We start from the raw sequence: 24,251 nt of genomic DNA, 5'->3' as shown, positions 1-24,251 counted from the left end.
TAGGATATCTATTTTACCTATGATCCTTGCTTTATGAATAGAGCTAAAGTGCATGTTCAGGATCGACTACATTGCAGTCGGTGACTGCAGACTGACTGATCTACAAATCATCTTGTATCCTAAATAACGACTCACTATTATTTGTAAATCAGTCCGTTTTCTTAATCAGTGATCATGCGACTGAGCAAAATGTATGCTCTCAAGTTGGCTCACCTCTGAGGGTCGGACATATTCCACCATGTCCAGAACGTGGTCCCCCTGCAGTGCTGTGCCTTTCATCTTAGTGTAGACGGAGCTCTCTGGCCTCGTCTCACTGTCCTGATAGGCTTTCTGACTGATAAAGACATACCTGTAGTAGGGTAATATGACAGACACAGATTAACTTCTGCTCTGTGGACAAATTCAGTCTTTCCAAGTGATTTTAATGGTACTTTAATGCATGCCTATGCTTGTGCTTATTCAGACAATGAAGATATCAATTCAGATCTTTTGGGTTTTATGATATACTGATAACTTTGAGGGATACTTAAAAATCATACATTTTATTTTAAATGTTTGAAAATCCAAAGCTGAAATATAATGTTTATGAGTAGACAGACACAAATATCCCTCTAAAGGACCATCAGGAAAATGAAATCTATGAAAATTGGCCTATTTGGATCCCATTACACAAAGATGGTCAGCAATGGCCAGTGAGACTACAGCTGTCCCTCTTGACCACAGCAACCGTTATGTCTTACCATCAATTATGCTGTATATTTGTTTGGAGATGTAATTGCGATTGAAAGGCATTTCCTCACCACAAAGTGGCTATTCTCAGCAAATGACTCACTTCACATCACAGTGTTATGGGTAGTATAGCTATTGAAAGCAATAATATGGGTACACTGACAGCACATTTAATCTGAGCTTAAAAGCCAACCAATGCTTTCCAATACCAAACTTAACATTGCCTTGTTAGGTACAGTATCTGCAATATCCAAGGCAGGTCATAGATACTGCAACATAAATACTCAATCACAAAAAAAACAGGATAGTTACACACTAAGACAATACTATTTAAAATTGTATATTTTTATGCATGCATAAACAGGAGGCCAATGCTTACCAGATGAAATAGGTGATCACAAGAAACTGAACCCCCCTATATATGACTCCAAGTTTTTTGTTTTTAACAACCATTATCTTCGGGGTCTCATAGTCCCAGAAACCAAGAAAATAATCCTTAATAAACTCAAGCAGTCCCATTATGATTTCTGAGTTTATCAGCTGTCTGTTCAGATGTGAGGTCCTGAGTGACTTGTTCCCAGATACTTCCAAGCTTGTGTAATGAGTCAGTGTCAGTCTCTCTCTCTCTCTCTCTCTCTCTCTCTCTCTCGATCCCTCTGCCTCACCCCTGTTGTACTGTTCTCAATAATAAATTGCATAACATTGACTTAGGCTACACAGAAAACACACGTTTTATTTCTGATGGTAGCTGATATGACATTTCTGTGTGTGTGTGTGTGTGTGTGTGTGTGTGTGTGTGTGAGTCTCCTGAGTGGCGCAGTGGTCTAAGACACTGCATCGCAGTGCTAACTGTGCCACTAGAGCTCCTGGTTCGAATCCAGGCTCTGTCGCAGCCGGCCGCGACCGGGAGACTCATGGGCGGCGCACAATTGGCCCAGCGTCGTCCAGGGTAGGGGAGGGAATGGCCGGCAGGGATGTAGCTCAGTTGATAGAGCATGGCGTTTGCAACGCCAGGGTTGTGGGTTCGATTCCCACGGGGGGCCAGTATAAAAAAATATGTATTCACTAACTGTAAGTCGCTCTGGATAAGAGCGTCTGCTAAATGACTAAAATGTAAATGTAAAATGTAAATGTGGGTGTGTAGTGGTGGAAAAAGTACCCAATTGTCATACTTGAGTGAAGTTAAAGATACCTTAATAGAAAATGACTCAAGTAAAAGTGAAAGTCGCCCAGTAAAATACTACTTGAGTAAAAGTCTAAAAGTATTTGGTTTTAAATATGCTTAAGTATCGAAAGTAAATGTAATTGCTCAAATATACTTAAGTATCAAAAGTAAAAGTATAAATAATTTAAAATTCCGTATATTAATCAAACCAAAAGTCACAATTTTCTAGTTTTTAATTTATTTACGGATAGGTGGGGGCACACCAACACTCAGACATAATTTACAAACGAAGCATGTGTGTTTAGTGAGTCCGCCAGAACAGAAGCAGTAGGGATGACCATTTACGTTCTCTTGATAAGTGCGTGAGCATGAATTGGACCATTTTCCTGTCCTGCTAAGCATTCAAAATCAAATTTTGTAGAGAGTAAAAAATACATTATTTTCTTTAGGAATATGTGTGTGTTTGTGTGTGTTTGAATGAATCCTTAAAAATCCAACTGACTTCCAATGAATAAATAGATACACATAGGTCATCCAAACGTGACTGATTCACTTTTATGTTTTAGGTCTTAAAAATTATAATAATATTCAGGCCTAAAAATGGACAGCTTGAGGTGTCGGGGTCCTGCGAGTTTATTCCGCGCATGTCACACAACACGTGCATCAGCCACGGTGTTTTTTCGTGGCGGTTGTGTTTACATGATTGTCTAGGGAAGTAAAACCATTTTTTAAAAGTCATTTATATAATAACACGAATATATCTATTGTAAATGGGGGGTCTACAGAAAAAGAAGGTAAGGATGTCACTGTCTGTCAAATTAATTATCCAACAATTTTGCAAGCTATGTACAGCTAAAGTTAGCTAGTTTCTCTGAGCACAGAATTAGCTATGAGTTTAGGCCGAACATGTTTAGCTAGCTGTTACTAGATAACTATAAAACTATAATCTTGCTAATAATCACATTTTTATAATAGATCGCTTGCATGAAACACGTCTTTGTACTCAGCTATTGTAGTTCTACGTCGGTCTAGTCGAGTCCTTTGCCGTTGATGCAGATTGTTTTCAACCCTTCTATGCTAGCTAGTTAACGTTAGCCTAGCTGCTACGGTAGCACGTTACATCTTCACCTGAGGCATAAAAAAGACAGAGTACTAAATAGTGATAAAAGAAGTGCAGAACATTGTCAGCATCAACCTTTTTGCTCTTTAGTCTGGTTACACGTTTTCTAGTAACAATTTAAGAGTGACACCCTAGCTAAAAGCCAGGTTCCTCCAATACCCCACACATCGTTTACTGTCTTCATGTCTTGTGAGTAACTGTAAACCCATTTGTCTTGTTTCAGTATGAGAGGGGCTCTGCCACCAACTACATCACACGGAACAAAGCCCGCAAGAAGCTGCAGCTGAGCCTGGCAGATTTCAGGTACTGGGTAACGTTACTACTAACCCGCCACAACCTGGGTCGTATTCATTAGTACACACTGTACACTGTAGCAAAAGTTTTGCAATGGAAAATACGTGTTTTGTAAGTTGTAGTCCCTCCTTGTTTCAGTCCGTTATCTTCCCTGTGGTGTCTAGCGAATACGGCCATGTACTCTGGTTGTGGATGTAATAGCATGGTTGCCTCTATCAGTTTCTGCTATGCCAAATTGACAGTCTGCATGTTCGTCCACTGTTCCACACAGACGCCTGTGCATTCTGAAAGGCATCTACCCTCATGAGCCCAAGCACAAGAAGAAGGTGAACAAGGGTTCCACGGCCCCCCGTACATTCTACCTGCTCAAAGACATCCGGTTCCTCCTGCACGAGCCCATCGTTCGAAAGTTTAGAGAGTACAAGGTAATGTTTTATACAACTGTTTTGACTACTATATAGACATGTTGTGTGTTTATTGACATTTTCGTACCGTTCAGTGAATTTCCAGTCCACTATTTTCAAATCAAGGGGCAAATCTAGTAAGGCTGCCTTGTCCTGTTCCGTCTCCGGTAGGTGTTTGTGCGCAAACTGAGGAAGGCATATGGAAAGGCAGAATGGACCGGGGTGGAGAGACTGAGAGATAACAAGCCTGGCTACAAACTGGACCACATCATCAAGGAGAGGTGAGGTCTCAATCCACTGCAGCGCCAACTGCAAACAGGAGATGGCAATGTTGAGCATATAGTTACATACACTGAGTGTACAAAACATTAGGCTCTTTCCATGACAGTGACCAAGTGAATCCAGGTGAAAGCTATGATCTGTTATTGATGTCACCTGTTAAATCCACTTCAATCCGTGTAGATGAAGGGGAGGAGACCGGTTAAAGAAGGATTTTTAAGCCTTGAGAAAATGTTGACATGGTTTGTATATGTGTGCCATTCAGAGGGTGAATGGGCAAGACAAAATATTTAAGTGCTTTTTGAACAGGGTATGGTAGAAGGTGCCAGGTGCACCGGTTTGTGTCAAGAACTGCAACACTGCTGGGTTTTTCGTGCTCAACAGTTTCCCGTGTGTATCAAGAATGATCCAACACCCAAAGGACATCCAGCCAATTTGACACAACTGTAGGAAGCATTGGAGTCAACATGGGTCATTATCCAAGTAGAACGCTTTCGACACCTTGTAGAGTCCATGCCCTGACTGATTGAGGCTGTTCTGAAGGCAAAAGGGGGCACAACTCAATATTTGGAAGGTGTTCCTAATGTTTTCTACACTCAGTGTATAGAAAATATGCCGTGACTGTGAATACAGAGTTTTCGCTGCCGCCCTTCCGGAAGCCTCTTTCTCAAAGCTAAGGATCTGGATCACGTTCTGTGCATGTGTTATTTTACGCACACTATGTAGGGCTGGGCGGTATATCGTATTTTACTATATATCAGTATTGATGCACAGACCAGTTTGGGTTTTTATTTTACCTTCTATATCTGTATTTGAATGGTTGGTTTGTTAAATGTAATGCCATGTGTAACACCCATTTTTATAGTTTACTCCGCTACTTGAGTTCTCTCTCCGCTCTCTCTCCATGCTGCTTTCCACACAGACCTAGCCTCGCCCCCTGTCACTCAAGGAGTGCATTTGTTGTTGCTCGACCACGAGACACTTGCGTTCAGTCTGCCTGGTCAATGCACCACATGCAACAATGTTGATGTCTACGATGCTCTTTCCACTTTACTTTTTAATATAAATCTACAAGCGTTCTATAGTTACACTATTAAATTGTTTCTTACATCTGCAAACAGCTAGTTTGTATTTTCTTAGCAAGTTGTGGCTAAGTCGTGTTATCTGCTAATCGCTAGTTAGCTGGCTAAATGTACTAAGTCAGACTAAACGGAGCTGGCTATACAGCCTGATATCAGTGACGGTGTAGGCCTAAATCAGCATGTTGTTTGTGCAACAGTATCTTCTAAATGAAAGAGGAATAGGCGAAGCATGAATATGTTAGCTACATGAAGTAGCTAAGAGAAAATGTTTGGCTACATTGCATGTTATAGGGTCCCCTAGGAAACACTGACCAACACTTTGGTTCCTACCCTGTCACAATAACTCCTCCCTGACATTTTCATTCGTTGTCATGTCAATTAACACTGTATTCAAAGTGCCCACTATTATCTTCTAACTGTAGAATTAGAATAATTATTATTTTTCCATGATTCCAACAGTTCACCCAAGTGTTTTGATCTAAATTGCAAGACAAATTGCAATTGAAACATTTGGTTAAAAATATGGCCTAGATTGTTTGCCCATATCATGCAGCCCAATGTGGCAGTGTGGAAATGATCTCAAATGAGTGCAGGAAATGCAGAAATTTATTTTTGGTTGAAGTTTTAATTGAACAGTAAAAAACAATCACAATGGAGAGAGACCCATTGAAATCATGTAGAATGTATGTGTCGCCACCCTAGGGTCACGCACTACTCATAAAGCAAATGTATAATTTGTATTATTAAAAAAACATAAAATACCGTCATACTGTCAAATTTAAAAAAGAATGATATGATATTTTGGCCGTATCGCCCAGCCCTGACACTGTAGCTGCTGCTCACACTATGCATGGCCATCATATTTATAATGTTTATTATTAAAATACTGTAGCCAGCTACATTTCCTAATGTTTTGCTTAAAGGTCATCTTACATTTTTGATCTACGTTTAGAAAACGCAGCAAGAGATTTCTTACGCGTTTTATCTTTTTTTCCTGCGTGAAAAATAAAGAATTCTAAGTTTAACTTGCTAGTTATCTAATTAAGTTACTTAATTAATAAGGTGACTGGGCATCATATTGTGTAAGCTTTCTGCCGTGTTTGAGAAGTCAAAGCCCTTTGGAGGAGTTATCTGTACAGCTGCCGCTATCTTGATTTCCTATTTTCTCCTCTCTATTCTGGGCCGTCTGCTCCTCCCCCATCTTCTCAGAGCAGGCAGGCCTGTTGCCCTAGCGACTCCAAACAGACACAGGTTGTGTATGTTCACATGCTGCTTCAGAGAAGACAAGCATGCATCAAAACTTTGTTCAGTTGCCCAATGTCTCTCGTTCACATTTGCTTGTAAATGTCCAAAGTCACGAAAAATGACATTCAGTAGCTCCTACCTATACATGTATAACTTTATGAGCTGGATTGCCTGTCTTTACAATTAGTTTTTTTTTGTTTGTGCTCGTTAGCATATTTAGCATGCAGCCTCTATGGAAATTCGCTATTACTTGTGCTAATTTTGTTAGCATTCTGGGAACATATGCCCAATGGTCTTTTTGCGTTTTCTGGCGCCCCCTTGTGCAATAAGCCGGTAATACTGTAAATCCCGGAATGTGAGAAGGACCGAATGACGATATGAAAATCTGCAAACCGCCCAACCCTAGTTACTGGCTCAACTGTTCTGGGGAACTATGGTAAGCTTCACAATGTGCAATATGTTAGGAGATAAAGCAGATTGCCTTCATTTCACCTGTCACATTATTTTACAAGTTCACTGCAGGTATTTACTTAAAAAGAGTACAAATCCTGCACAGAAATCTTCATATCAATAGCCACGGCAAGTCGGGTTCCAGACAATCCGGAACCGCAGCCACTCGGTAGTAAATAATAATCTAATAAAATCTCTGTGGTGTTGTTCCCTGTTTACGGCTCATGTCAGCATAACATTTGTAAAGGATGTCCTACATTTGTGGTTATCTGATCAGGGTTATGTTTGGGTCTATTTGTGTGCCAGGTACCCCACTTTCATCGATGCCCTCCGTGACATCGACGACGCCCTCTCCATGTGCTTCCTGTTCTCCACCTTTGCCCGCACGGGGAAGTGCCACGTCCAGACCATCACGCTATGCCGACGCCTCACTGTGGAGTGGATGAACTACATAGTCACATCTCGCTCTCTCATGAAGGTAGGAAGGACAAGACTGCAGATGTGTCCTCACTAACATAAATAGTTGGTCCTCAATGAAAATGAGTGCAGGCATAATTGATTAAGTAATGATACTGACTGTTACAGGTACAATAGCCTCTGAAATGGATTTGTCATCACAATTGTGTGTACAGTGCATTCGGAAAGTATTCAGACCCCTTGACTTTGTCCACATTTTGTTAACGTTAAAGCCTTATTCTGAAATGGATTCAATAGTCCCCCCCCCCCCAATCTACACACAATACCCCATAATGAATGACAAAGCAAAAACTGGTTTTTAAAAATGTCTGCAAATGTATAATTTTTTTAAAACTGAAGTATTACATTTACATAAGTATTCAGACCCTTTACTCATTACTTTGTTGATTCACCTTTGGCAGCAATTACAGCCTCGAGTCTTCTTGGGTATGACGCTACAAGCTTGCCACACCTATATTTGGGGAGTTTTTCCCATTCTTCTCTGCTGATCCTCTCAAGCTCTGTCAGGTTGGATGGGGAGCGTCGCTGCACAGCTATTTTCAGGTCTCTCCCGAGATGTTCGATCAGGTTGAAGTCCGGGATCTGGATGGGCCACTCAAGGACATTCAGGGACTTGTCCTGAAGCCACTCCTGTGTTTTCTTGGCTGTGTGCTTAGGGTCGTTGTCTTGTTGGAACCGTTGCCCCAGTCTGAGGTCCTGAGCAGGTTTTCATCAAGGATCTCTTTGTACTTTGCTCCATTAATCTTTCCCTCGATCCTGACTAGTCTCCTAGTCCCTGCCGCTGAAAAACATCCCCACAGCATGATGCTGCCAACACCATGCTTCACCGTAGGGATGGTGGCAGGTTTCTTCCAGAAGTGGCGCTTGGCATTCAGGCCAAAAAGTTCAATTTTGGTTTCATCAGACCAGAGGATCTTGTTTCTCATGGTCTGAGAGTCCTTTAGGTGCCTTTTGGCAAACTCCAAGCGGGCTGTCATGTGCCTTTTACTGAGGAGTGGCTTCCGTCTGGCCATTACCATAAAGGCCTGATTGGTGGAGTGCTGCAGAGATGGTTGTCCTTCTGGAAGGTTCTCCCATCTCCACAGAGGAACTCTGAAGGGCTGTCAAGGTGACCATCGGTTTCTTGGTCATCTCCCTGACCAAGGCCCTTCTCCCCCGATTGCTCAGTTTGGCCGGGCGGCCAGCTCTAGGAAGAGTCTTGGTGGTTCCAAACTTCTTCCATTGAAGAATGATGGAGGCCACTGTGTTCTTGGACTTTCAATGCTGCATAATTTTTTTGGTACCCTTCCCGAGATCTGTGCCATAACACAATCTAGTTTCGGAGCTCTACGGACAATTCCTTCGACCTCATGGGTTGTTTTTTGCTCTGACATGAACTGTCAACTGTGGGACCTTATATAGATAGGTGTGTGCCTTTCCAAATCATGTCCAATCAATTGAATTTACCACAGCTGGACTCTAATCAAGTTGTAGAAACATCTCAAGGATGATCAATGGAAACGGGATGAACCTGAACTAAATTTCCAGTCTCATAGCAAAGGGTCTGAATATTTATGTAAATAAGGTATTTCAGTTTTTTTATTTTTAATACATTTGCTAACATTTCTAAAAACCTGTTTACGCTTTGTCATTATGGGGTATCGTGTGTAAATTTATGAGGGAAAAAGTTAATTTAATCAATTTTAGAATAAGGCTGTAACTTAACAAAATGTGGAAAAAGTAAAGGGGTTTGAATATTTTCGGAATGCACTGTATGTACTGAACAAAAATATAAATGCAACATGCAACAATGTCACAGAGTTACAGTTCATATAAGGAAATCAGTCAATTGAAAGAAATTCATTAGGCCCTAATCTATGTATTTAACATGACTGGGCAGGGGTGCAGCCATGGGTGGGCCTGGGAGGGCATAGGCCCACCCACTTGGCAGCCACACCCACTCACTGGGGAGCCAGGCCCAGCCAATCAGAATGAGTTATTACCCACAAAAGGGCTTTATTACAGAATCAAATACTCCTCAGCACCCCTCCCACCCCTCCTCAGACAATCCTGCAGGTGAAGAAGCTGGATGTGGAGGTCCTGGGCTGGCGTGGTTACACGTGGTCTGCGGTTGTGAGGCTGGTTGGACGTACTGCCAAATTCTCTAAAATGACAGTGGAGGCAGCTTATGGTAGAGAAATTAACATTAAATTCTCTGGCAACAGCGCTGGTGGACATTCCTGCAGTCAGCATGCCAATTGCACACTCCCTCAACTTGAGACATCTGTGGCATTGTGTTGTGTGACAACTGCACATTTTAAAGTGGCCTTTTATTGTCCCCAGCACAAGGTGCACCTGTGTAATGATCATGCTGTTTAATCAGCTTCTTGATATGCCACACCTGTCAGGTGGATGGATTATCTTGGCAAAGGAGAAATGCTCACTAACAGCGGCGTAAACAATTTGAGGGAAATAAGCTTTTTGTGTGTATGGAACATTTCAGGGATTATTATTTTTCAGCTCATGAAACATGGGTCCAACACTTTGCGTTTATATTTTTGTTCAGTGTACGTATAGACGTAGCAGTGTTAGATGCCTATTAAGTGTTGTGAAAGCATTTTTGGGGTGGTTAGTCCACATTGAATATGTCTGAATGAGATGCATGCTATTTGGCAAGAAAATAACTGGTATTCTGCTGTTCACTTGACATTGTTTTGCTTTCCCTGGCAGGTTTTCCTCTCCATCAAGGGGATTTACTATCAGGCAGAGGTCCTTGGACAGCTCATCACCTGGCTCGTGCCCTACCAGTTTGCCCATGACGTAAGTGCTGAGTCACATCACAGCAGCTCAAAGAGCCATTTTCGTATTTTTTTTATACTTTGGGTTTTTATTGATTTATTTCACTAATGTACAGAAATTCACCATAGAAAAATGAATACAAAAAATAAATGCAAAAGGCTGGGGTTCAGGGATACATTACGTGCAATATTCACATTACAACGTACATACAGTTATGTCATAACCACATTTAGTAGTTAATGTCCCATTACTGAGCCTCAAACCGTATCTATCGCTCCCATCTGGCCTCAAACTCGTTTTCCCTCATTCTTAACACATAAGTCATTTTTTGCCATATTATAGATTTCTTGTATAATGTCTAACCAATCATCTAGTTTTGGAGGATCTAATTAATACAAGTGTCTTGTTATAGCTTTCTTACTAGCTGCAAGAAGGTCCCTAATCATATACTATTCACATGCCCTTATTTCATCCTGTACATTTCCTAGGTAGACAACAAAGTCCTAGGGACACCATAACCCAGGATGGCTTTAATAGTAGAACACACGTTATCCCATAACTCATCAAATGTTTTGCATTCCCAGAAGATATGATAGTGGTTAGCTTCCATGTGTCCACACATTCTCCCAACAAATTTGTTGCATACAAAGTTGTTTACTCTTAATTTTAGGTGTAATAAAGAATCACATCAGGTTCTTCCAACAGAACTCTTTCCATATTCTTGAATTAGTGGTGGCCTGTTTTGTTTTACACATGTTCTTCCACTCTTCTTCTGAGATAAAGTTGATTTATTTTCCCAATTTTTCCTTGATGTAGAAGGTTGAGTTATCTTTACTTTCCATCAAGCTGTGGTACAATACTGAGATTACCTGAAAATGTACTTGCCTTCTATGATTTACTAATAGCTCTCAAAACTCAATTTGAGTCCATGGGGGAGTTTGGCTGCTTTACCCCCTTTATATAGTCTCCCGAGTGGCGCAGTGGTCTAAGGCACTGCATCGCAGTGCTAGCTGTGCCACTAGAGATCCTGGTTCGAATCCAGGCTCTGTCGTAGCCGGCCGCGACCGGGAGACCCATGGGGCGGCGCACAATTGGCTCAGCATCGTCCAGGGTAGGGGAGGGAATGTCCGGCAGGGATGTAGCTCAGTTGGTAGAGCATGGCGTTTGCAATGCCAGGGTTGTGGGTTCGATTCCCATGGGGGGCCAGTATAAAAAATGATGTATGCACTCACTAACTGTAAGTTGCTCTGGATAAGAGCGTCTGCTAAATGACTAAAATGTAAATGTAATATAGTAATCCATGAATTGTTAGTATCTAAAAAAAAAATCCTTATTTTCCTAATTGTACATTGCCTTTAGATCCTGAAAAATCATAATTTCCCCATTCTCAACAATAGTACACAATGCCATTATACCCTGATTAACGCATTGTTTAAACCTTTGATCATATGTGCCAGGTTGACATTTGACATCATATGCACAACATCTCATCATCCTACTTCCTCTCTCCAATTTGTGTTTCCGGACCATATCAAAACAAATATCTAATGTGAATGTTGTTATTGGGTCCAATATGTTCTCCATGGTCTTAAATGGTTCTTATCTCCCACCAAAGTTTGGATTGGCTTTCCCATTATGCTCCTCTCTATATCCTTCCATATTGCAGAGTAACTTCTATCCTCACCAGTAAACTATGTATCTGAGTGGTGCCGCATAGAAATATTCTCTCAGGTTGGGTAGTGCCCTTCCTCCTTTATCCTTGGGAAGTTGCAATGTGCAATATCTAATCCTATGTTTCTTACCATCCCAGATAAATCTCAATATCAGTTTGTCCCATACTCTATATTGACTTTGAGGCATTATAATTGAAAGAGATTGGAATAAGTACAACAGTCTGGGTACAATATTCATACTTATGGAGTATGGACCATCTCAAAACATTTATATGGTCGTAGTTAGCTTTATATATATTTTGAGGGAATCTTTGGTTAAGTAATTTTGTCTTAATTTCTAGATAAGGGGAATAGTTAAATGTCAGGATCTGCGTTTTAAGCACATTCAATTTATATCCAGAATAATCGATTCATCCGTTTAGGGAAACCTACCTCTGGGTTATTCAAATACTATGACACCGTCTGCAAATAGTCCAGTGAAATGTTCCTCTTCTCCCACAGTGATACCCCCTAGGTTCTCTCTCTGTCTAATTGCCTGGGCTAGAGGCTCTATATACAGGGTGAAAAGGATCGGCGACAAGTAACAACCCTGTCGTGTGCCCCTTTTTTGAGGTTAATCTTGTTTGTCAAATTCCCATTTATTCTAGCTGTTGGATTCTGATAAATGGCTTTGATGCATTTGATTGACTCTTCCTTAAATAATTTACATTACATTTACATTTTAGTCATTTAGCAGACGCTCTTATCCAGAGCGACTTACAGTTAGTGAGTGCATACAAATCCAAACCTTTTCAGAACTTGATATAGAAATGTCCAATTCACACAATCAAAAGCCTTCTCTGCATCTAGGCTAACCAAAGCTGCACTTTTCTCCCCATTTTGAATAGGATTGATAAAATGTGAAGACGTTCTAATATTGTCTTATGTTTGACGACCCTTAATGAATCCGGTTTGGTCTTCATCAATCAAATCTGGCATGAACTTCTCAAATCTCTTGGATATAATTGAAGTATACAGTTTAATCTACATTTCAAATTGACACAGGGCAGTAGCTATTACATAATTATTTATCTTTGCCTTCTTTGGGGGTTATTGAAATAATAGCTTCCTTCCACGATGGGGGAATAAGGCCCTCCTTCAAGGTTCAATTGAAGGATGATCCAAGCAATGGGGTCAATTCCTCAAAGGTTTTGTACCACTCTGATAGGAAGCTGTCGCTCCCTGAAGATTTGTTGTTCTTAAGTCTAGTAACTGCACTCACTACCTCTGTAATGGGTGCTGTGGGGGTGTCATTCTGTGTTTTCCCAATAGATGGCAAATCCAGAGAATTAAGAAACTCCTTCATTATATCGTCTGCTGCGGGTGGTTGAGTATACAGGTTTTTGTAATAGTCCTCAAATATATGCGCTATGGTTATAGGTCCGTGTTTTAATTTGTCTAGTTTGTGGATCTCTTATGGTATAAATTGTATTTGCTATCTGTTTGCAGATGCGTCTAGCTAGCAGTCTAGTAGCTTTAGGGCCCGCCTCATAAAATGTCTGTTTCAAAAATCTGTTTCAATAAGTATCGTCTCGTTACTAAGAATATCATCTATTTTTCTCCTTGTTTCTTTTATTTATTTTATTATTAATGGATCAAGTGATCTTTTGTTTTTATTCCATATCTTTCAAATTCGGATATATAGCCAATCTACCTTTCTTCTGGAATGTTGTAAGTGCGGTTCGTTTCCCACGAATGACAACCTTCACTGCATCCCATAGAATATTAGGATTCACCTCACCATTGTCATTTTCCTCTATACATCTCCTTATTTCCATTTTTATTTGATCTACCGTTACCTTGTTCTAAATTCCAACATTCAATCTCCACACAATATATATTTTCCTACAGTTTAGATGTATGGCCATAGAAATTATACTATGGTCTAATACATCAGATACCCCAATCCCACATTCCTTCACTCTATACCTATCTCCTCCGTTTATAAGGAAATAATATATCCTAGAATAGAGTGAGTAATGGGTATAATCCCTTTCCAATGGGTGGAGGTCCCTCCAGATATCAATCAGTCCCAGTTTTTATCAATGAGGTATTAATCAACATTGTAAGGGCCATTTTATTTCTCTTAGTACTGGTCGTGTCCAGATTATGATTTTAACACCACGTTCACATTGCCCGCACAAATTACAATCCCCTCTGCTTCTGATGCAATGGTTTCAAATACATTTGTAAAAAGAACTTGTTGCTCTCTGGAGGGGCATAAACATTAACAAACGTTACCTCTATTTTCCCCTGTACTACCGTAAATCTCCCTTTGTCATTCATTTCCTTAATACTTTCAAAATGAACTGAGTTTGGAATAAGGATCGCAACCGCTCTTGTGTTTGTTTAAAAGATCTGTAGAATGTGTTTTTAAAACCAAACCTGTTCAGTTTTTTGTGTTCCAATTGTGATAAATGTGTTTCATGGAGGAATATGGCCTGGGCTTTCTTATCTATTTTTGTTGTTGTTGCAATAACCTTAATTCTCTTCATAGGATTGTTCAAACATTGACATTTAGGGACACCAACTTAATGTCATTAGTCATATGTTGCATTGTTTTTGTACATCAAGATGGTATTCAAACCAGGTAACAAAAAAACATTCAAACCCTGAACATCTGGGTACAAAATCTCAATAAAAAGTAGACCTCCAAAAATGGGTTTCCCAATGAAGCCCTCTCCACACACCCCCTGTGTGGTTCGAGGAGAAAAATCCACTCAATGTGGAGGCCCCTCTCTAGCAGTGTGGAGATGGTCGAATTCTCCCTCCACAGACTAGCTAGGACCAGTTTCCGACTCTCACCCCACAGTCTTGGTTACTGTTCAAAATGAGTCAGTGTTCCGTTTGAAAGATTCAATTCGTTTGTGAGTTTCCAAATAAAACGTTGTTAAAGTAAATAGTCGGCCTTACGGACAGCGTTTTGAGCGATAATTTTCTGGATATAATGATACGTCAGTATGTTAACGATTGGCCTTAATCCTGATGGGCTATTGCGCTCCCCTCCCACACGCCTCCACGTCGACCCTCGTTGTAGTTGTCCCTCACTGGTGATGCTGTTGTGCCCGTCATCTCCTCCGGCCGGTTCCTCGATACTGAATCCCCTCTTTCTCATGTCCTGCGCTGCCTTGGCCACACTGCTGTTGACCCTCGGACTCCCAGTGGATTCTCATCTTGTCCATGTGGGATTGAAAGCGGATTCCTTTTTCTTTAAGAGCTCTCTTCAGTCCAGCATAGGATTTGCGTCTCTGAATAACCTTGTGAGCGTAATTGTGGTCGAATGACAGTATGTGTGTTCCATGTTTAATCTTCTGCCAGGCTTTCCTCAAAAATAATTTCCTTCGTATTGTATTGAAGGAAGTTGACAACAATGTATCTAGGGGGTAGATCGGCACTTGGTTTTTGAGCAAGTGCTCTGTGTGCTCTCTGGATCTGAAGATCTGTATCTGTCATTTTTGCATAAACCTTCTTTGAATTGGGGCATATCTCTTCCCTCTGCCTCCTCAGCAATGCTGCAAATATGGATATTGTTGTGCCTGGACCTTTCCTCAAGGTCCGTCAGCTTCTCCTGTATTATTCGTTGTTGTTTCAGTGACTGGAGTAGAGCTTCACCAATTTCCATGTTTGTTCTTCCAGCTGCCCGATCCGTGTGTCTGCCCCTTTCAAAGCTGTACTTTGGGCGTGAAGTTCCCCTTTAGTTTCCTGGAGCCTCGTTGTAACTTCGTGTTTTAATTCCTCTAACTCCTTTATTTCCTTCTTAATGTCGTCCTTGAATGTAGTAAGGTTCCCTCTCATTTCAGTTTTAAGTTTGCAGATTTTCCTGCTAATACTTATCAGCATTTCCTTCGCCGGGTTCCTCCATCTCAGTCGTCGTCGCCATCTTGCCTTGCTTGTTGAGGGCTGTGTGTGTCTTCATCCAGTTCAGCTTTATTCAAGTTTTTAACTTGTTTTTTAAACTTATACTGACTTCTTGTTCTATCTCCACCACTCATTTATACTGAAGCTTTATATATTAGAGTTTTGAAAATATGAATTTGGGGGTGAATTATTTACAACCGACAGGGAGCTTGTTTTCTACATGGCCATTCTGTCGCTCACCAACCAGGAAGTCCCAAAGAGCCATTTTCAAATGTATTCAGTCACTGAGTTTTGTCTCATTAGGGCACAAGTTAATGTATTTGTTTAATCAATTAAGACTTCTTAGTTATTCAGGCAGGCTACAGACCCACAAGTTCTCAAATCTCAAGTGTTGTAATAGGTTATTTAAGAAAAATGGGGCAGAAGAACATTTTCATTTTGGTAACTAAACAGTGTTATGAATTTACTACTATTCACTGAAAGTTTCTATACTCTCTCCTCACTATCTCTGTAGCTCGCTAATTCCGCTTGTTGACTTAGCATTGACTTCCCATCTCTTTCATGGGGCCTGGTGATTTCAGTTGATTTTGAGAGCTTGACTTTAAAGAGGTAAATTATAGGCTGTTTGCGAAGATAGTGACAAGTTTGTTTGAAAGACGCTCACATTTCAGGGAACAGTCAGGTTTGTGACTCCACTTTGTAAATTGTTTATAGGACATTGTTAGTCGTTTTGTGGTGAAATGATCAAGAGTGCTTTTAGAACTAATACGGCCACTTGCTCTTTATTGTTTCAAGGCAAATTCAATTTAAGTTGATGCTGTTAAATGTGGGTAAATTAGATGAGCTTGATAAGTGTATGTGGCAATGGCTCTCCTTAACATTGACTCTACAATACAAGCTTTCAGACAATAATTACCTGTCCTTTCTCCCCCAGCACCCGACAGATGTGGACTACAGAGTAATGGCCACCTTCACAGAGATGTACACTACCCTCTTTGGCTTCATTAACTTCCGCCTCTACCAGACCCTCAACCTGGTCTACCCGCCCAAGGTAACCCAGTACCTGGCCTAAACTTGCATCGTGTTCATTACGCACCAAGCGGAAGAAAACTGACTGAAACAGGGAGTGGCTACCAGAAATCAAATAAGAAATGCTCGTTTTTGTTTTCCGTTGCAAAACATTTTGCTACAGTGTGCCCTAATGAATACAATCCCGGAGAACCATTTCAACTATCTCACGTCACAAGTGGTGCCTTTTTTGTAGCCATGTTATTTTTGTCGATGAACATATATTGTCTTGTAGTATAAAGAGATTATTGGCCAGCTAGTTGTGTGTCTGAGCTGTTGCTAACTCCACCCCTCTCTCCAGCTGGACAGCAAAGCTGAGTCGGAGCTGAAGGCAGAGCACGAGGAGGACTACGCTATGGACTCAGAGAGCTACTTGGAGGTGGGCCTTTCATCACTGTTATGGATTGATATAAGGTCTACTCATCGATTTATATTAACTTGAGGATTCCTGTATATGTCAGACAGGACAGCCAGCCCTCTCTCTATTGATCTGGGCTACCTGCCCTACCTTGATGGTACTCTATCAGTAGAAATGTGTTTGTTTTTAAGCTGTGTGTAAACTGAACCTGTGTGTTTCATGCGCTAAACAGAAACTGTCAGCCCTGAGTGCCAGCCTGGCACGGGTGGTCGCCACCGCAGAGGAGGAGGAGAACCAGCTGGACCAGTTCCCTACCGAGGGGGTAAGGAGACACACTGAATAAACTAGCTACCTGGTGGTCAGGAGTGTGTTATAACCAATGCCTGCCACGTTCACCTTTCATTCCTTCCATTTAGAAAGCACTTTCTTTCCCAAATCTTCAGGACGTGGGTGGAGGAACTATTTGTAGCGCCCACTCAATGTAAATTGATAGTTCTGATACAAAAGTCATCCTCGATATTTGAAGGATGTTGATGTTCTTATAAATCATTGTTAGGCAGTTTGAAGTTGGGATAAAAATAGCTGATTAACTAATTGCTCACAGAAGGATGGATTGAGAGGCCAAACAAACAGGGAATAAAGGAAACACTGCAAATCAGTGGGTCTACAGAGAGCTACATTTTCCCCCAATGGATTCACCTCATTAGAGGTGTTAGACTGGCTAGCACTCCTCTATGGCTACAAGGGAGGTGTTTATAAACAACATGATGAAACCAATCCCATCCCACTAACTGCCTGTGTACCCTTCTAAAAGCTTTTCCTAACTCCTTTCACCCCCCCTCTTTCTCTTTCTTCAGGAGGACCTGGAGAATATGGAGGCCAGAGAGAAGGTGCAGAAAGAGCAGGAGGCCCAGAAAAGGCTTTTTGAGGGGCTCAAGTTCTTCCTGAACAGGGAAGTTCCAAGAGAGTCACTGGCTTTTATCCTGAGGTGAGAACCAGCCCAACGCCACAACCATTATGGCACCCTGGGAAGTGTTTTTTTTTTTATTGATCTCCATCCCTCTCTGTCTGTCAGGTGTTTTGGTGCTGAGGTGTCCTGGGACAAGTCCCTCTGCATTGGTGGCACCTACGAAGTGACCGACGAGACAATCACCCATCAGATTGTGGACAGGCCTGACCTGGACAAGCAGTACATCAACAGGTGAAGGGAACCCAACGGATCATACAACTTTATCTGTAGTCATTACAGCTGTTGCCAATGTCTTGCCATTCATTCAAAATGTTTGCATGAATGATCTTTGGGGAAAAAACTAAATACAACCCCCCCCCCCCCCCCCCTTTTCAGACCTTGTCCCCTTTATCCCTTTTCATAGAGCTTAGCTTTAAACAGGGTACATAATGGGCCTGCTAACCCTGTCCAAACCTTCATGTCTTTAGCTGTTGTGATCAATACATACAACACATCCTCAACTTGCCAATGTGTGAATGGTCTCAAATCTTTTTGGAATGTTTAAATGTTACATTCAAAGGTTGGTTGGGTTGACTGACTGTATAAATATCCCAATGGAGCCAACCTGGCACAATGGAATTGTCCCAAAGGTGCGAACTCCGCCCATCTGGCACTTCAGACAGTCTGGATCAAACGCTTAAAGTATTTGAAAGAAGACAGCTATTATTTGAACCCAGTTTGATCCATATCTGTGTAGAAACCTTGGTCGTAAAGGAGGCAGGCAGGTGTGTAACTGTAACCGTGTGTCTGGTGGTCGTGTCCTGCTCCAGGTACTACATCCAGCCCCAGTGGGTGTTTGACTCAATCAACGCCAAGATGCGCCTGCCCGTTGAGGACTACTTCCTGGGGACGACGCTGCCGCCCCACCTCTCGCCCTTCGTGGAGGAGAAGGACGGCGACTACGTGCCCCCGGAGAAGTTAAAGCTCATGGCCCTGCAGCGCGGCGAGAAGCCCGGTAAGAGCTGAGCAGAGCCAGACTCAAAAGTAGTGCACTGTGGGGGTAATGGGGTGCCCTTTCCTATGCAACCTACAGTTAACTGCCAAAATAAAGGAAATGCCAACATAAATTGTGTTAATAGGGCGTTGGGCTCATTGCTTCAATGCACCTTGGCATAGATTCTACAAGTATCTGGAACTCTATGGGAGGGATGCGACCCTGTTCTTCCACAATAAATTCCATGACTTGGTGTTTTGTAGATGGTGGTGGAAAACGCTGTCTCAGGCGCCGCTCTAGAATCTCCCATAAGTGTTCAATTGGGTTTGAGATCTGGAGACTAAGACGGCAATGGCATATCATTTTCATGCTCATCAAACCATTCAGTGACCACTCGTAGGGCCCTATAAAATATGCGTTGCGGACGGAGTCACGGAATCCAGACATTAAAATGGAAGAAAAAACTAAATGTATTGAACTTATTAGAAAATTCATTAATTTGCTCAATATTATTAGACATTAACAAAATGCATCAGTGATTCATATTTTCCTTCAACTTTCTGAAGAGGCAACGGCACAGGAATGCCCGTCTGTGTGCCTTTGTCTACCACTTTTTGTAGCCTTTAGCGGTGAATCTAATGTAATGACAACCGTCTTCTGGTAGATGGAAAGGTTCTCAATTAAATGTTTAATACAAAGTAGCCTATGCCTACCTGGCAGAATGATATCATGATTATTTGTATCAATCCGGTGGCCAGTTGTTTTGCAAACTGCAATCACATGAGCGCTACAGAAACATCACTAACCGAACAACGGTCTCTGGCTGGTGCGCAGTTGAATCCACAATTCTTAGATTTTACCCTCGAGGTCTCTTGATGTGGTTCAAGCATTGTTGTGGCCTTTTTTTTTTTTTTTTTTTTTTTTAACGGAAACCTGTAAAAACAACGGAATTTGGGAAAAACTAGAAGGAGTACAGATGTTATAGGGCCCTACAACCGTGCACTGTGGATAGGGACATTGTCATCGTATCAGGGCATAGCCATGGTGGCCAAAATAATTGCCTGCCCAGCATTTTATACATGACCCTTAGCATGATGGGATGTTAATTGTTTAGTTAACTCAGGAACCACACCTGAGTGGAAGCACCTGCTTTCAATATACTTTGTGTCCCTCATTTACTGAAGTGATTCCATTATTTTTGCACTTACCTGTATCTCTGCTTCACATGTTTCTGCGTCTGCATGATGTATGTTGCGTTTAACTAAAATGTTCAACCATATATATATATTTTTTTCAGTACAAGATGAGGAGGAGGAGGAAGAAGAAGAGGATGATGATGATGAGGAGGAGGAAGAAGAAGAGGCTGATGACGATGTGGACGAAGAAGAGTTGACCGAGGAGAAGAATCTGAAGAAGATGGAGAATAAGCGAGCCGAGGGCAAGGTGAGATAATCCTAGCGGTCTACACCAGGGTTCCCCAACTGGCTGAATTTGACCCTTGGGTGATTGTATTCCCCCCCCTCCCTAAAGTTTTCTTTGCAAAAAATAAATACATCAGCTCCACGTGATTTTTTAATTTTGGAAATGTTGTTCCAAGTATTCCCACGCATAAGAGAGACGTGATCGTATACAAATGTAAGCAAGGTTTTGAAATTGTTATGTTTTAGTCAAATACTATATCTGTTTGGATTTCTTGCGGTCAATTTGCAGTCTACAAATTATTATGAATGATGTTCCTGACCTTCCGCTCAAGAATCATCCCGTTGCTGAATGTAGTTGATGATCCCTGCTCTACACGTTTGAACATCTGAATGGCCTGTTTCATCCAACATAAAACGTTATCGTAAGGCGCATTGACATTTTGGACACACCCTTAGAAGTATCTTTTCTCTCCTGTCCCTGCAGACTTTGGGGGTGAAGGTGACCCCCGGCAAAGTGAAACCCTGGGAGACTGGTTCCGTGGGGAACAAGGTGCGCCTTGAGCAGGAGGAGAAGGCGGAGGAGAAGCGTCTGGCCATCATGATGATGAAGAAGAAGGAGAAGTACCTGTACGACAAGATCATGTTTGGCAAGAAGAGGACGACCCGAGAGGTGAGTCCCCTACACTCTGCACCGGCCAAACTGACATGGCACCTCACATGCCATCACTGCGTCCCATTGCCTGTCGATGGAGATAGTTAAATAGATACAGTGCATTCGGAAAGTATTCAGATCCCTTCCCTTTTTCCACATTTTGTTACGTTACAGCCTTATTCTAAAATTGATTAAGTAACAGTAAATTATCATCAATCTACACACAATACCCCATAATGACAAAGCGAAAACAGGTTTGTAGAATTGTTTGCAAATTTATAAAAAATACGAAACCGAAATACCTTACTTACAGAAGTATTCAGACCCTTTGCTATGAGACTCCAAATTGAGCTCTGGTGCATCCTGTTTCCATTGATCATCCTTGAGATGTTTCTACAACTTGAATGGAATCCACTTGTGGTAAATTCAATTGATTGGACATGATTTGAAAAGGCACACCTGTCTATATAAGGTCCCACAGTTGACCGTGCATGTCAGAGCAAAAACCAAGCCGTGAGGTCGAAGGAATTGTCCGTAGAGCTCCAAGACAAGATTGTGTAGAGGCACAGATCTGGGGAAGGGTACCAAAACATTTCTGCAGCATTGAAGGTCCCCAAGAACACAGTGGCCTCCATCATTCTTCTATGGAAGAAGTTTGGAACCACCAAGACTTTTCCTAGAGCTGGCCCCTGGCCAAACTGAGCAATCGGGGGAGAAGGGCCTTGGTCATGGAGGTGTCCCCTCGCAGGCAAACAAACTGACGGCCAAGAGAAAGGCCCACGAAGACGCCAGCAAGGCTCAGAAGAAGCAGAAAAAAGCCAAGAAACAGTAGCCACCTAACTGTGGATATTCATCAAGGACTCGTTTTGATTTGTATGGTCGTCAATCATACAAGGTTGAAGTCTCATGAAACTCATAGGTTTATTATGAAAAAGGAATGAGTTGGTCCCATTGAATTTGATAGGAGTGTTAATATCATGTGGTCACGCATGTTGGCAGGTGGAAAAGCTGGAGGAGTCACATTGTTGCGAAATATATTCCACCCTGCCACCTCAACCATCGCGAGGTGAATGTTTGCTTTGTTCTTATTTGTGTGAACTCAGATATTCTGGTCAGTACTCTGTACCATACATTTTTTTCTATGATTCACCCTATTTTAATCTATTGTATGTGTAATTAAATGGGGTTCCTAAAGGACTCTGACCATGAGAAACAAGATTCTCTGGTCTGATGAAACCAAGATTGAACTCTTTGGCCTGAATGCCAAGTGTAACGTCTGGAGGAAACTTGGCAGCATCCCTACGGTGAAGCATGGTGGTGGCAGCATGCTGTGGGGATGTTTTTCAGTGGCAGGGACTGGGAGACTAGTCAGGATTGAGGGAAAGGTGAACAGAGCACAGAGAGATCCTTGATGAAAACCTGCTCCAGAGTACTCAGGACCTCAGACTGGGGCGAAGGTTCACCTTCCAACAGGACAACGACCCTAAGCACACAGCCAAGACAACGCAGGAGTGGCTTCGGGACAAGTCTCTGAATGTCCTTGAGTGGCCCAGCCAGAGCCCGGACTTGAACCCGATCTAACATCTCTGGAGAGACCTGAAAATAGCTGTGCAGCGACGCTGCCCATCCAACCTGACAGAGCTTGAGAGGATCTCCAGAGAGGAATGGGAGAAACTCCCCAAATACAGGTGTGCCAAGCTTGTAGCGTCATACCCAAGAAGACTCGAGGCTGTAATCGCTGCCAAAAGTGCTTAAACAAGTTACTGAGTAAAGAGTCTGAATACTTATGTAAATTTCATTTCCATTTTTTTTTTTATACATTTGCAAAAATGTCTAAACCTGTTTTTGCTTTGTCATTATGGGGTATTGTGTGTAGATTGATGAGGGGGGGGGAAATGTTTAATCAATTTTAGAATAAGGCTGTAACGTAATGTGGAAAAGGTCAAGGGGTCTGAATACTTTCCGAATGCACTGTGAAAAAGTATTTGCCCCCTTTCTGATTTTCTCTATTTTTGCATATTTTTTACATTGAATGTTATCAGATCTTCAACCAAAAACCTAGTATTAGATAAACCTGAGTGAATAAACAACACAAAAATTTGATAATTATTTCATTTATCAAAATAAAAAAAATTATGCAATACACAATGCCCCTGTGTGAAAAAGTAATTGCCCCCTTACACTCAATAACTGGTTGTGCCACCTTTAGCTGCAATGACTGCAACCAAATGCTTCCTGTAGTTGTTGATCAGTCTCTCACATCGCTATGGAGGAATTTTGGCCCACTTTTCCATGCAGAACTTCTTTAACTCAGCGACATTTGTGGGTTTTCGAGCATAAACTGCACGTTTCAGGTCTTGCCACAACATCTCAATCAAGACAATGATCCAAAACACACAAGGTCTACATCAGAATGGCTGAAAAGCAACACATTTCAAGTTTTGGAATGGCCTAGTCAAAGTCCATATCTAAACCTGATTGAGATGTTGTGGCGGGACCTGAAACTAGTAGTTTATACCCAAAAAATGTATTAACTCCGGAACAACACGATTGAAGGGGGCAATTACTTTTTCACACGGGCATTGGCTGTTGCTTAAATTTGTTTATTAAATCAATCAAATAAGTATCACATTTGTGTTATTTGTTCACTCAGGTTTATTTGATCTAATATTAGGTTTTAGTTGAAGAAAAATAGAGAAAATCAGAAAGGGGGCGAATACTTTTCACAACACAATAGATAGATGGAGAGATAAACGCAGCACATTACCGTGTCAGACCCATCAGTACGGTTGCCTCAGGAACAGTCAGTCTCACAGCCGTATTAATATACATTGAGGTAGAGGATCAGGCCCGGCATTTTGGGATAACTGGCAGTGTACTTTCCTCTATGCTGCTATCTCTGTACCTAGTACCTCCCTATTGAGCTGTAGGGATAATGATTAACAGGGTTTGAATAGCCGGGCCCTGGAAACCTTGCATGCTAAAACAATAGCCCTTTTAAAGGGAATGTGACCTTGGTTGCATACCAATGAATTCTCGATTTACTCCACTGTTCATTAACTCAATCTACTTTCCCCTCGCAGGCAAACAAACTGACGGCCAAGAGAAAGGCCCACGAAGACGCCAGCAAGGCTCAGAAGAAGCAGAAAAAAGCCAAGAAACAGTAGCCACCTAACTGTGGATATTCATCAAGGACTCGTTTTGATTTGTATGGTC

General features: G+C 41.7%; 2 protein-coding genes across 3 annotated transcripts in view; one reads left to right on the top strand and one right to left on the bottom strand.

Annotated features, from left to right (window-relative positions):
• Positions 1 to 23,914, bottom strand: part of LOC311144955 (P2X purinoceptor 2-like) — a 30,698-nt gene extending 6,784 nt beyond the window's left edge. The window contains exons 1-2 of one of the 2 annotated variants that reach the window (XM_084181145.1): positions 23,803 to 23,914; positions 214 to 349 (exon numbers count right to left, since the gene is read on the bottom strand). In XM_084181145.1, the coding sequence (XP_084037271.1) occupies positions 214 to 349; positions 23,803 to 23,867 (201 nt within the window). In that variant the 5' untranslated portion in view covers positions 23,868 to 23,914. Of the gene's footprint in view, positions 1 to 213; positions 350 to 1,108; positions 1,377 to 23,802 lie in introns of those variants that run through there. The other variant, XM_084181144.1, reaches the window with a different exon arrangement.
• Positions 2,539 to 22,083, top strand: LOC311144954 (pescadillo homolog). The gene is made up of 15 exons (XM_084181143.1): positions 2,539 to 2,688; positions 3,238 to 3,317; positions 3,580 to 3,733; positions 3,884 to 3,993; positions 7,075 to 7,246; positions 9,955 to 10,044; positions 16,528 to 16,644; positions 16,963 to 17,040; positions 17,252 to 17,341; positions 17,877 to 18,007; positions 18,095 to 18,220; positions 18,799 to 18,983; positions 20,260 to 20,405; positions 20,868 to 21,053; positions 21,784 to 22,083. The coding sequence occupies exons 1-15, from the start codon at positions 2,665 to 2,667 to the stop codon at positions 21,865 to 21,867; spliced, it is 1,773 nt and encodes a 590-aa protein (XP_084037269.1). The 5' UTR covers positions 2,539 to 2,664; the 3' UTR covers positions 21,868 to 22,083.
• Positions 23,915 to 24,251: the final 337 nt, after the last annotated feature.

Source organism: Coregonus lavaretus (genome assembly GCF_964263955.1).
Source record: "Coregonus lavaretus genome assembly, chromosome: 17".
NCBI lineage: Eukaryota > Metazoa > Chordata > Actinopteri > Salmoniformes > Salmonidae > Coregonus > Coregonus lavaretus.
Note: the sequence above shows the minus strand (reverse complement) of the source record. Positions and strands in the feature narration are given on the sequence as shown.

Bases quoted from the DNA above. Each gene is read 5' to 3' on its own strand.
- LOC311144954 (XM_084181143.1), top strand. From the start codon at position 2,665: ATGGGGGGTCTACAGAAAAAGAAG. The intron at 2,689-3,237 runs GTAAGGATGTCA...GTCTTGTTTCAG, and splicing joins GGGGTCTACAGAAAAAGAAG to TATGAGAGGGGCTCTGCCAC. The intron at 18,221-18,798 runs GTGAAGGGAACC...GTCCTGCTCCAG, and splicing joins GACAAGCAGTACATCAACAG to GTACTACATCCAGCCCCAGT.